The 12,623-nt window shown below is 32.4% G+C and overlaps 1 protein-coding gene and 1 long non-coding RNA gene across 2 annotated transcripts; one reads left to right on the top strand and one right to left on the bottom strand.

Moving 5' to 3' along the window:
- Positions 1–644: 644 nt before the first annotated feature.
- Positions 645–12,479, bottom strand: LOC129959241 (uncharacterized). The gene is made up of 3 exons (XM_056072065.1): positions 12,393–12,479; positions 11,249–11,395; positions 645–1,406 (listed from the first exon to the last, which is right to left on the bottom strand). The coding sequence occupies exons 1-3, from the start codon at positions 12,477–12,479 to the stop codon at positions 645–647; spliced, it is 996 nt and encodes a 331-aa protein (XP_055928040.1).
- Positions 3,177–6,607, top strand: LOC129958898 (uncharacterized). Its single transcript, XR_008783345.1, has 4 exons — positions 3,177–3,450; positions 4,415–5,095; positions 5,202–5,357; positions 6,341–6,607. It is a non-coding gene; the product is annotated as an uncharacterized LOC129958898 (long non-coding RNA).
- Positions 12,480–12,623: the final 144 nt, after the last annotated feature.

Below are 12,623 nucleotides of genomic sequence, written 5' to 3'. Positions count from 1 at the left end.
AATTTGGCACCCAACTCTGAGGAAATTTAATATTTAAATTAATAAATTGACCGAGGAAGCGGTACAGAATACTGGTAATATTTGTATGCAACTAAAAAAAATTTGAATAAATCGCATGCTATTTCTATTCTGCTTCAACTCAACGTGTTAATCATAACTAGCATAAAAACCGCTGGATTCGGTATTTTTAAATTCCGTTTTTAATTTTAGTGTAAAATATTTGGTCTTAGTGGAGCAATGAGGATACTGACATGCATTCTAGTATCGGGCTGAGATGCATTATGCGAATCAGAAAATTCCCTAGTGATGTGCATCACGAAAGACCTTATCTTATGTACGAGCATGATACACGAAATGAAATTAATGTACTTTGTTTTGGGAGTTGGAGTGGGTGTGGAGTCTAATTTGTACAAAGTTTCATTAGGCAGTGAGTGGAGTGACAGCTTTAGGAATTTGAAAATAGTCAATGTGTGATGAAGTATGCAAGCTACTTCACCATACGTTATGGACAAGACACGATAGTCTTAACTAGTCGTGATATCGGATATTGTACGTAATATTGAGTATCGAGAGTTAGTACTGGTCGGGTAGTGTTTATAGGTGTGAGAATTATGGGCTGTGGATGGGGTTGGCTGTGTGGACATCTACGAGAACCATAGATTGGAGGTAGAGCAGATGGTGTGGGTAATGAGCGCTTGAGCTGTGGTTTCGGGGGTAAGCGTTGGAGACTTGGCCAATGCCTGTGTGCGAGTTGTGGTGTTTGAGGTTGGCGTTGCAGGCGTGGGCAATGCCTGTGTGCGAGTTGTGGTGTTTGAGGTTGGCGTTGCAGGCGTGGGCAATGACTGTGTGAGAGTTGTGGTGTTTGAGGTTGGCGTTGCAGGCGTGGGCAATGACTGTGTGAGAGTTGTGGTGTTTGAGGTTGGCGTTGCAGGCGTGGGCAATGACTGTGTGAGAGTTGTGGTGTTTGAGGTTGGCGTTGCAGGCGTGGGCAATGACTGTGTGAGAGTTGTGGTGTTTGAGGTTGGCGTTGCAGGCGTGGGCAATGACTGTGTGAGAGTTGTGGTGTTTGAGGTTGGCGTTGCAGGCGTGGGCAATGACTGTGTGAGAGTTGTGGTGTTTGAGGTTGGCGTTGCAGGCGTGGGCAATGACTGTGTGAGAGTTGTGGTGTTTGAGGTTGGCGTTGCAGGCGTGGGCAATGACTGTGTGAGAGTTGTGGTGTTTGAGGTTGGCGTTGCAGGCGTGGGCAATGACTGTGTGAGAGTTGTGGTGTTTGAGGTTGGCGTTGCAGGCGTGGGCAATGACTGTGTGAGAGTTGTGGTGTTTGAGGTTGGCGTTGCAGGCGTGGGCAATGACTGTGTGAGAGTTGTGGTGTTTGAGGTTGGCGTTGCAGGCGTGGGCAATGACTGTGTGTGTGTGTGTGTGTGTGTGTGTGTGTGTGCATACATTGAGGAAATGGAAAATGGGACCACATTTGTGTGTTGTACAAGGATTTGCTCATTCTAAATATTTTCATCTCTAATTTCACGTTGACGACCATTATTTACTAGAAAAGGGGGATATATAGGCGGCAGTGAGCGTGAAACGTTGCTTTGAAGTAGGAAAACCAGGGAAGAATGCTTAACAGAATTGATTTCCAGAGTCTTTGGTTTACTGCGTTTTTTAAGACTGAGCTCGGTATTAAAAAAATAAATTGGCTCGTTAAAAAATTCAACTCCTTGAAATGCCTAATATAAACTTTAGATATTTTTCGAATAACATTTATTCGGAGAGTGCCAGTAAAAATTGTTCGTGTACTGAAAATTAAACAATTTATTTCAAAATTTCTACATCTCGTTTAAAAGCTGCCTTTTTATTTTTTAAATTTCAACTCGCGGTTCTTCCTATTTTAGACAGTATTAATTCTGTATACGTAATTTTAAATTATGAAGCATTTCGTTCTTCTAACCACCCTTCCCCTCCCCTCCTCAATCTTCAAGTTAAAATCGCCAACCTCTAATATGAACAGTAATAGTGTAAATGCCGTTCTTAGTTTCTAATATATGAATTTAATCCCCTAGTTGACGTTATAACATCGCACCTCGTACGGAACAATTCGTTCAATTCGTGCTCGCGTATCAATTAATCCTAAAGTGACTAGATATTTTTGATGTAATAAAGTATAATTTTTACTGTATAAAGTAGCCGAGTCTATTTGAACAACAGGTCCAGAGATAATTTAGTTTGTTCCATATCAAAATTCGAAAACAGAAGTTTGAATGATCTCGTGTTTTGAATGCGGATGAATTCTAATTACCTTTTGAATGGAATGAAAGGAAGTAATCAGCTAGATCAGGGATAGGAAAAGGTTTAGAAATCCAACTAAGCATTGGAGATATTAAATAATTATATATGCAGCTAATTATAATTAAATAATTATGTATATTATGCTAATATTTAAATGCAGGTATTTTGAACGTATATGAATGTAGGCAAACTTCGTATTGCATTTCTCTATTTGATGCGTACATCTTCAAGGCAAAGGAGGTTGTTCTCTTCGAGAGCAATTTTTTATTAAAAAGTAAGGGCGGGATAATCTTTGTAATTCAACATCTTCGAAAATTTAAAATTAATCGCTAAACTGCTTGCAGCCCATTCATATTTTTAAGATTTAGGAAACTTCGAAAATTCATTGAAATCGGAACATTTGGTGTTTTGATTGAATACGGAAGAAATAATCTCTGGATATTCTACAAAGTGGCTTTCAAGTGACGAAAGTGCCATAATTATGTGGATTTTACTTGGTATAGTCTAATGACATAGGAAATAGCCATACAGATTGTTTTCTTGTGCCGTTTCTGAAAATATGTAGAGTGAATATTTAATTTGATAAGTTTTGTGGGGTTAAAATAACCTTAGAGATCATTAAACTGCCTCGCTCATGCCAGGAAGTTTCTTTTGGATTCATCAGATTCTTTACTTATTTAAAAGGAATGCAATCTCGCAGAAATTATCAACGAAACAAATCCTGCAGTTATTGGAGCAGCTCTCTGTAAACTCTTGAGTTGTTTGTTGGAGCAATGAAACAACGCCTTTCCCCATATGTGGAATGACTGCCTTCTCAGCTCTTGACAAAAATTGTATCGATAGCATCAATCTGAATGCCCAGGAGACTTTCTCTCGGTTCCGTACAGAAGTAATATCGGTAAGTTATGCTGTTTATAATTGTAATATTGAAATGAAGATTGGATGCAATAATTTATCAATGGCAATTGGCTATAAAAATGTGCTTTATTTCTTTAGTTTTTCATAGGGTGGACAACATTCCGGTGCCCATGCTGCTTTGTTTGGCAAAGGCATGACGTCAATCACCAGTACTGTTTCCTCAGTTCCATGTATATGCTATCGCTCTGCGCCAATGCGGGAAAATATTCTCTTAAGATGACATCAAAGTACAAGTAATTCAAGGACACAGTAAGTTTGCAAATTATAATAATAAAACTGACAAAGCGCTATGGCGTTTAGCAACCAATTGTATTCGATTCGTATCGAAAGTAAGCTTTCTGGAAGCTGCAAACAGAAGTGAAACATAATTTGTGGGAAACATTTATTGAAATATCTAACCTTTTGAACTACCTTCAACACAAGAACTACCAGTATTGAAATCCATATTATACTATGATGGTTATTTGCATTTCATCACTTGGGTAGTACCGGGTCAGTAACTCTCATTTATTCCAACACGCACATGTAACAGGACAAAAAATGATTAAAGATAATTGTTTTGTGTCTATATGGACTGAGGAAAACTTACTTTTCTAGAATGAATAAATGTATTACTATTTAAAGGATCGAAAATCATTGTTTTTATTAGTTGTAGTTAATAAAAATGGCTCTTGGTAAGATCCTCAAATTCGTTTTTTGTTTTTCAAGCATCGAAATGACATTCCATAAAATTTGAAATGCAACCGTCCAAAATTAAAATTGACTGTTCCTTAAATTAAATTTCATATAATTTACCACTAAGCATCTTGTGGGTTGCTTTAAAGAATATTCTAGCGTTTGGTGAATAAACATATTGTTATATTAAGTATAATCAGCAATTATGCTTAACGAGCAATTAACAAATTAGATGCTTTCCTATATACGCTTATGGTTCTCGGAAAAGATTTGGAAGTATTTTTTTAAACCAAGTATTTAGATGAATATTTTAACAAATGCATTTAAAATATTGTTAATAGTTTAATTTTTTAAAAGGAACAAAATGAACTAATGTGAGCGTTACGATTCCCTACATTTCATTTCTGTCTATGAAGTTGCTAGCTAATTATCAGATTTTAGAATTTTCGATGCAGATAATTAAGCAAAAGTAAAATGCATATATTCTTGCATTTTTTTTGTATTCTTGATAATTTCATATATAATCGTTTCTTTTCAGATGTTGAAAGGTTTTGAAGCAAGTTATCACGGCACAACAGATAATATGGATCTTCAACAAGCACATATTAGAATTCGGATCCTATGGAATCCGAATAACAGACAAAAGATTTATTTAATGATTTATAAAGCCTGAAGTATTAGACTAAGCTCAATGCATCAACTTTGTACAAAAAAAATTAACGTCATTTTAAAAATGACCTTCACATTGGATTGAAAGAAATGTTTACAATTTCTGCATATTCCAGGAAAGTGGCTTCTGAGTGAGGAGTCTAAATTACGTTGATTTCTCATGGTCTAAGGTAGGGGGAAAACCACGGCCATTACTACTTACGCTGTTTTCAAGAGATGAACAGAAAAAATGAATGAGAATTTCAGTTTTTAGAGTAATAGCAAGAACTTTGGAGATAATATCAATTTAAATTACTTGTACCTGAAAGTATTCTGATAGACTTCTTCGTGTTTATTCATGATTGGACGTCTTATGAATAGAAAGAGGCAGAATCTCCTGCAATTGATATTGGAACAGCGCAATCTGCAAAGAATACATTAGTGGCAATTTAATTGAACAACGGCTTAATAAAACTCATCTATGCAATGAATAGCATTTCGGCTCCAGCCGCGAATTCTAAATATGGGAGATGTCTGGATTGGCAGATAAAATGGAACTGAAGTGATATCGGTAAGTTAGACGAATTATGATAACCGTTCAAATCGAATTGAAAATCGTATCCTAACACTTTTGATAATAAAATAATTGACCTATAAAAATTTTCTTATTTCATTAGGTATACATAGGTCAGACAACTTACGACCATTATGGATGCATTTTTTCTTGGATAAGTGTGCCGTCACCATCAGTAATACAGCTTTCTCGGTTCCATATACAAGACATCAATACTCACCAATTTCCTTAAGATGATTTGAAGAATCAAATTTTCATGGTAAGTTCTTGAATCATTATAATAACTATCAGAAAAGCATGATATTTGGAAGCTATTTTATTCGGACCCTCTAGAAAGTATCCCGAAGGCACTAAAAAAATACATAAACGATAGTTCCTGGAAACCTTGAAGCTTTAGCTGCCTCTGAACAGAATTGCCGTGTTCTACTGGGAGATCAATTTCTGTAAATAAATGTCGATGTAATTCATTGCCCAAGAATAGTTGGCCTATGTGTGCGCTTTCTTGTCAATAGAGAAATGTATGGTCAAACATTTTCAGAAATATGCCTATGAAAATAAGCAAAACTGTTTCTACGTAATATTGTCATTTCTCCTCTAAAGTTATTTTTAGGGCCAAACCAAACGTATTGCAGTTGATACTTGAAATTTTCATCCTTCATTAATCGCAGTTACCAGCATATAATAATCAGTAAGGTGAACTCATTTGATTTTCAAGGGTATAAACGACAATCTAGGAAATTCATTTGCAATCTCTACGAAAGGAATCGTGCTCATTCTCAACATCGGGCCTTTTCGTTTTTTACTAGGCAAGGATGCGTTCGTTTTCTGCGTTTTTAAGGGGTCCTGTGAAAGTTTCGAGAACCTGGCAAAATCTACCGTATACTAAAATCTAAACAATGACTATTGGAGCATTCCTTATTTGCCATTTCTGACTTTCATGGAGAATAAAAATGCATATGGAATATCTCGGAAGACATGCGTATGCGTATGTCTCGGAAGATTCTGGAATAATTAAAAATGCTTCATTATTTTAAATTTGTATTTAAATGGCTACATTTTCATAATGCGAACTGTGGGTGGTAAAATCTTAGATGTAGATTCAGCTTCTATTGCTAGCAATTAAACAATTTTTTTCAGATAATTGACTTATTGGAGTGGATTTTAAGATGAAAATTTAGTCTTTTATATTCTGTCATTTAATGGCATTCTTGATAGTTTGATTTAATCTATTAATCTTCTCAGATGTCTACATATTTTAACCCAAGTGATCACGGCACAAGATACCATCTGGAGCCTTCAACCTTGCCATTCGGAGCCTTTTCAATGGAACTATGAATGGAGATCCAATAGATGCAGTTGAGTTAGTAAAATTCATTTTGGCTTCACCTAAATTTATATTGTTACCAAAAAAAATACATAAATGGTCTGCACAATGGAAATGTGATTATATATGTAGTTAATATTATTTGAGGTTATTGATACTTATATGAAATGTTTTATTCTTTTCTACAAGATAGTAAATATTTTTTTCGCATTTCGCAAAGATTGAAGTGTGCAAAATATCCGATTCAAAACAAGTGTTTACCAATTCAACCAATGTTTCATCTTAAAATTGTCTGGAAACTTATACGAACTTAAAAATATTGGTATTCATTCCCTTCAAATGTAATGCTTGTTTTTTAAACTTTGGTGAAATAAGTATTTTAAAAACAATGTAGATAGAGAAATGTTTTTTAATATGGATAACTTAAAATTTGGTAGCGTATTTAATTTTGCTAGTAATCTAAACCAACTTTCCAACAAGACTAATGTTTAATTTAGATTTCAGATAAAATTAGTTTTAAAATTTCTCTATTGTTATTAAAATGGTTATGGTTATTGTTCTTTACGGTTATTACAAGTTGACAAGCTGAGGTCTCATCGACCCAGCAATATAGACAAGAATCGCAATTGCTATTATGAAATAAATAAAAAAAAAAAAATTTCATTTGCATAGTGCATTACCTCATCATTGTGAGGAGAAAATGAATCTACTCGTCATTGTTTTGACTTGTTAAGATTATTTTTAATCGCTGATTACCATAGCAAAATCTAAAAAAATGTAAATATTTCTTGTAAACTGATCTGTTTTTCATTTTACCTATACATTTTTCAAATGAGTCTTTTGATATCGTTTTGTATTGCATGTGAATTCTCGTGAAAACAATTTCGTGATCTGGTCCATTTCGCTTTGTGATTATAAAATGAGTTATCCAATAATTATATGTTCTTTGGCCATATGTATACGATTCTAGTGTATTAAGGAATTTTGCATTTCTTAATGATCCTGAGACTCGCCTTTCAAATATGTGTTTTCAATATTCAAAATGATTTTATGCTTGATATGATATGTATATTGTATTATGCTTAATTTCGGTTATGTTTTACAAATTTAAAGAATTTTAGTCTCGAAGTAAAATTTGAAATCTGCTATAATAACCATCATATGCATGTTCGGCTAATTTAAAATATACGAATAGTAACTCTTGTCAAGAAAAATGTCTTTTGTGTATGGAGGATAAATCAAAACGCACTGTTAGCATACATGTTCGTCTTCTTACATTGTTTGAAATTTCGAAAATATTTTCAATAAATATTAATCAATCATAAGTCGCGTATTTACACACATGAAACAGTTTTGTATCTTTGTAGAGAAGTTTTATGGTAATACTATAAATTTGATAATGCTCGACTTTTGAAACTATAAATATTCTAAAATTGTTTGCAAAATAAACTTTCAGTTTCTTTACATTACCTTTCTTATGTGAATTTCATAATGCATCGCATTAATTATTTCTGAATCAAAATTTAATCATGTCATTGGTTATTAATTTAAATCTCTAACATTTCAGATTTTTATTATCGCTGTATGTAGGTATATTAAATCTGTTCATTGCATCCATTTGCAATTATTTTTAAACACTTTATTTAACTTTAATTTTAACAAATAGTGATAGTTACAGTAAGATTAATAGTAAATTTAAAATTCTCAACATCTCGCTACTTCGACTTTTATTTATGTAAAATCTGCATCCGCGGATAAAGTATACTTTGATTGGCTCGGCCGGCCAGCCAATCAAAATATCCTTTGATTCTCTGAAAGCATTTGATCATCGTGCTTGATCACCACGGTGATCAGTATGCTTTTAGAGAAAATACGATGTTCTTTAATGATCAGAATAAAATATGCATAAAATCGTACTCGAATGTCTTTTGTTGAAGGGAAAAGTGAATGGATGCGATGAATGTTAAATAATCTAAATGTAGGGCAGGTCACTTTTTTCCAATAACACGAGAAAGTCTAGGGTTTTGAAGTAACCGCTTTTCAGTAATAAATTTGCTAACATTCTTCTCTTAATTTAATAGGATATTAAACTTTCGTATATTGTGTTACATCACGCATTGAAATAAAAATTTTATAATGAATTTTCTGCAAAATGCATTAATTTATATAAATGCGTTTTTATCCTACTTACAGCAATTCATGCTGCATAAAATATTCCAACTCAAGTATGTTAATTTAATGTTAAACGAATGCTTTACTTATGAAACTGAATTCTTAAGCCAATTTAATTTATGTAATAAGCCTTTGCTGTTTTGATATCTGTACTGGATTCTCCATACATTTATATTGTACTTTTTATGTTGTAATCTTGTAAATGACCTATTCACGTATATCGAACATGCAAATAAAATTTTATATACTTTGAATTGAATTTTGTATTTAATTTCTGAATATTATTCCTGGTAGAAAAAATATTAGATGGAAGACGTCTCACTGAAATTATAAATTCAGTTTATGAATTTGTTAGTTGAAGACGATGCATACATCTCAGTAGTTAGAAAAATGTTGAATTGATTGAAATGAAAAGTAGAAGATGGATTAAATCATTTGTTTATACCCTTTACCTAAAATCCTCTTATTAATTTTAATTATTCGAATTTGTTAGTTTATTGATAAGTGTAGATATGATAGATTAGAAAGCTGGTTATGCTTTAGAAATATAGAATTCGGTGAATTGCAGTCTTTCTCTGGTTCTTTTTAACATTGTTTATCATTGAAATTTCCATGTCTTTAATTGGGATGTAATTTCATCCGAATTTAAAGTCAAAAATTAACTTTATTCCTCCCGCTCGCAAGTGGATAAATTTGGGAGGGTCCTTATTCGGGAAATAGTTTTGTGAATAAAACAAAACATTTTGAGAAAAATGGTGAATGAATGTTGCAATAACCAAGTATTGATTGCTTTTCCGATAATGAGAATGAAACCTCTTAGCAGCTGATTATTCTAAATTCTTGGGTATTAAATTTGGAAAATTTTCTTAAATACAGTATTTAATTTCCATTCATTCTGAATTGTATTATACAACTGAAAACAATCTTTGAAATTATAATTAAAATTTCGCTATATAAGTTATTATGCAGTAATTTATTTAAATGTATGCTACTCTTGAATTCATTAATAGAATGCGGAGTTGAAGAGTCGGTTGATTTTAAAATGCAATGAATGAATTCTTGTTGAGCATTTTGCATAAAATTGCAAAACTCGATTTACTTTGATACTCGTTATGATTTATTTCAAATGCTTTCATATTCTACTTTTTATATTGTAACAATGTTGTAAACCATCCGTTTTTGTATATCAAACTTGCAAATAAAATCTATGTATTTGTAATTCAATTTTTTTTTAAATTACCAAATATTTTCTAGAAACTACATTGTTAACATATTCGTAGTCTAAATTTAAGATGGTACATACATCTACATCGTCTGAGAACTATTGAATTGATATAAAATAAAAGTGAAAATTAAGATGAATTACTAATTTCTATCCATTACTTAAATTTTTAGTTTATTTTTAGTTTCAGCTCATATAAATCAATAGCCAATGCAGCTTAAATGTAAACCAATCTTTACTTATGATTTAGATTAATAAATATTTTTTAGAATTTACTTGCTAGTTTATTGATCGAGTATATACGTGACAAATTAGAAATGTTGATTCATTTCACTGTTCTAATGATAGTATATATATGAGAAATTAGCTGAACTGTTCATGCTCTAGAAATGCAGTAAAATTTAGGGAATTCGAATTTTTCTTTATCATTTTCGAAATTTCTCTATTAAATTTTAAAATATCCAATTCGAATTCAAAGTTTATAATTTACTATTTTACCTTTCTTTCTATACTTCGTGATCGCAAGTGAGTAAATTTTTTGAGGCCGTTTACTTAAGAAAATTACTATTTTTAAAACTTTTGAATGAGTTGGATGCGAATTGTACAGTTGAAGTTTCGTTGTCCTATTTCCCCATTTTCGCTTTAAAATTTTATCTGAAAATAAGTTAATATTGTTTTTTACTACTACTTTATTAAAATGTCTTATTAAATATATACAGATGTATTGCCATTTTGATTTAAAATCGTATTGTAACTGGCTATGTTGATTTTTATACTATTTTTCTTAGATTTATATATTGCGGATGATTAGAATTTTTCAATAAAAATTAGTCTCTCTTCTCTGAGCTGCAAATTTTACTATATGAAGGTGTTCTACTCTTCATTACCAAATTTTATAATGTATTTAAATCTTAATCTAAATATTTAACAAATATTTGAATTTTCCTTCTTAAAGTAAAATATCATGACTTTAACCAGGAATCGAAATGCTATCTCCAAGTTTATATCCACATTTAAATAGCCATAAAATGTCGTCGTAAAATAAATTTATCCTCTATTTTTGAGTGTTGATTTATACTGCAAATATTGCAAAATATCAAAAGAATTTCTTTCATGCGCCAACATGCTTCAAAAATATTACTGTAAATTTAAAGAACAGGGAGGAAAGCGAAGAGCATCCAGATTCTAAATCGTGATTATATGACGTAAGCGTAACTTTACGTAAATGCGCATGCTAAAAGGCATTTTACGCATGCGCAGCTTTAACAGTGTACATAACGGGAGTTTCTATTTAAAGAGGAAAATGAACATTGATATCTAATACTAAGAATTTTCTGGTTTGTATATGTATACTTAATATCTTTCTATAAAAAAATTTTTCATTTTCATTAGTAATAATTACTAAAACGCCTTTATCTTAAAAAAAAATTACTAAAATTTTAGAAGCACTTGAAATTGTGTTAATTATTGTCATAAAGTCTAATAGAAAAAATTCGAAAAGGGAATTAGATTTCATAACCAAAATTCTGAACATGGTACCTACTTTTATAAATTCTAATTTATTCATGTTTAACAAATGCTTAAATAAGCTTTTTTAGTGTATTTAAAAATCTACAGTATCGCATTTATTTTTTCATTAATCGCAGTTGATATTTTATTAGTAAAATGGTAATCTAAAATTAATTTTAAAAACCCTGGTATTTTACTATTAAATAAACCTAATGTACAGTCGCGGAAAAAACTGCTACCTAGATTTATTTTTTAATCAATAGTTCTATGTGAAAAAGAAACGGTTTTAACGGTAGAAATGAATGGTAAAATATTCCTTGCCTAAGATTTTCGCAGGGGCTTATCTACATATTTAAAATTGTACAAGCAATCTATACATTTAAAATAGGGGAAAAAATAAACCAGTCACCCAGCCCGAACCACTGGTTCGATTTCGCCAGCTTCCATTTCACATGAAAAGTCATGATCTCTAGATAAGTAATCAATAATGCTCCTTTCCCCCAACTACTCCCATTTCAAAAGTTATCGAGTAATAAAACTAGAACGCAGCCCACCGATTATGTCAAGTTTCAACTTGATAAACCTGACCGATTAATGTCGGGTTTCATTCGACAAATAATTTCGCCACTTCGAATGCATGTATAGATAATAAATTAATATTCTCTGTTTATTGTGCAGGAATGCTTTAAAATAGTCTATTTTATCATAAATCAACAACTGACTTGGCTGAATTATTTGTTTGGTGCGTGGGAGCACTCTGTTCACTTAAGGGATAATGCAAATTACTTTGATAAAATTCTACTCTTCAAGTACCTTTATTTGAATATGGGAACTTAAAAGTGGGTGCAATTCAATCCTAAAGTTGCATGTCATTGTAGTGTGGTTGGCGATCTTTTGGTGTTCGACAGTTATAGATTCATGTCTGATGAAAAATATCTTAAACCTTTTACGCCTTCCATGCTTGGCTGCAGTGGCTCTATGGCAAGGTCTCGGCATTGGAACTGAAATGTTTTAGGTTCCAGAACCGATTCCTCCGAAGAACCGTCATGTTAGCGGGTCTGGTGCACGTTAAATCCGTCGGGGCAAAAGTCCTCTCGCTGGTGTTGTATAGAAGCTTGTAAAGGGGGTACCAGCTCGGGTGTCGTCCTCGCCATCCGACTGGTTCAAAATTACGAGGCCTGTCTCAAAATAGCCGTAATGTTGCTTTAAAAGGGGATGTTAATTAAACTAAACTAAACGAAACTTGTATGGTGTGTGAACGGCTGCCACCGAAAGCGGCTATTAACTTAAAAAAAAAA

The sequence above is a fragment of the Argiope bruennichi genome, chromosome X1 (genome assembly GCF_947563725.1).
Source record: "Argiope bruennichi chromosome X1, qqArgBrue1.1, whole genome shotgun sequence".
Lineage (NCBI taxonomy): Eukaryota > Metazoa > Arthropoda > Arachnida > Araneae > Araneidae > Argiope > Argiope bruennichi.
Note: the sequence above shows the minus strand (reverse complement) of the source record. Positions and strands in the feature narration are given on the sequence as shown.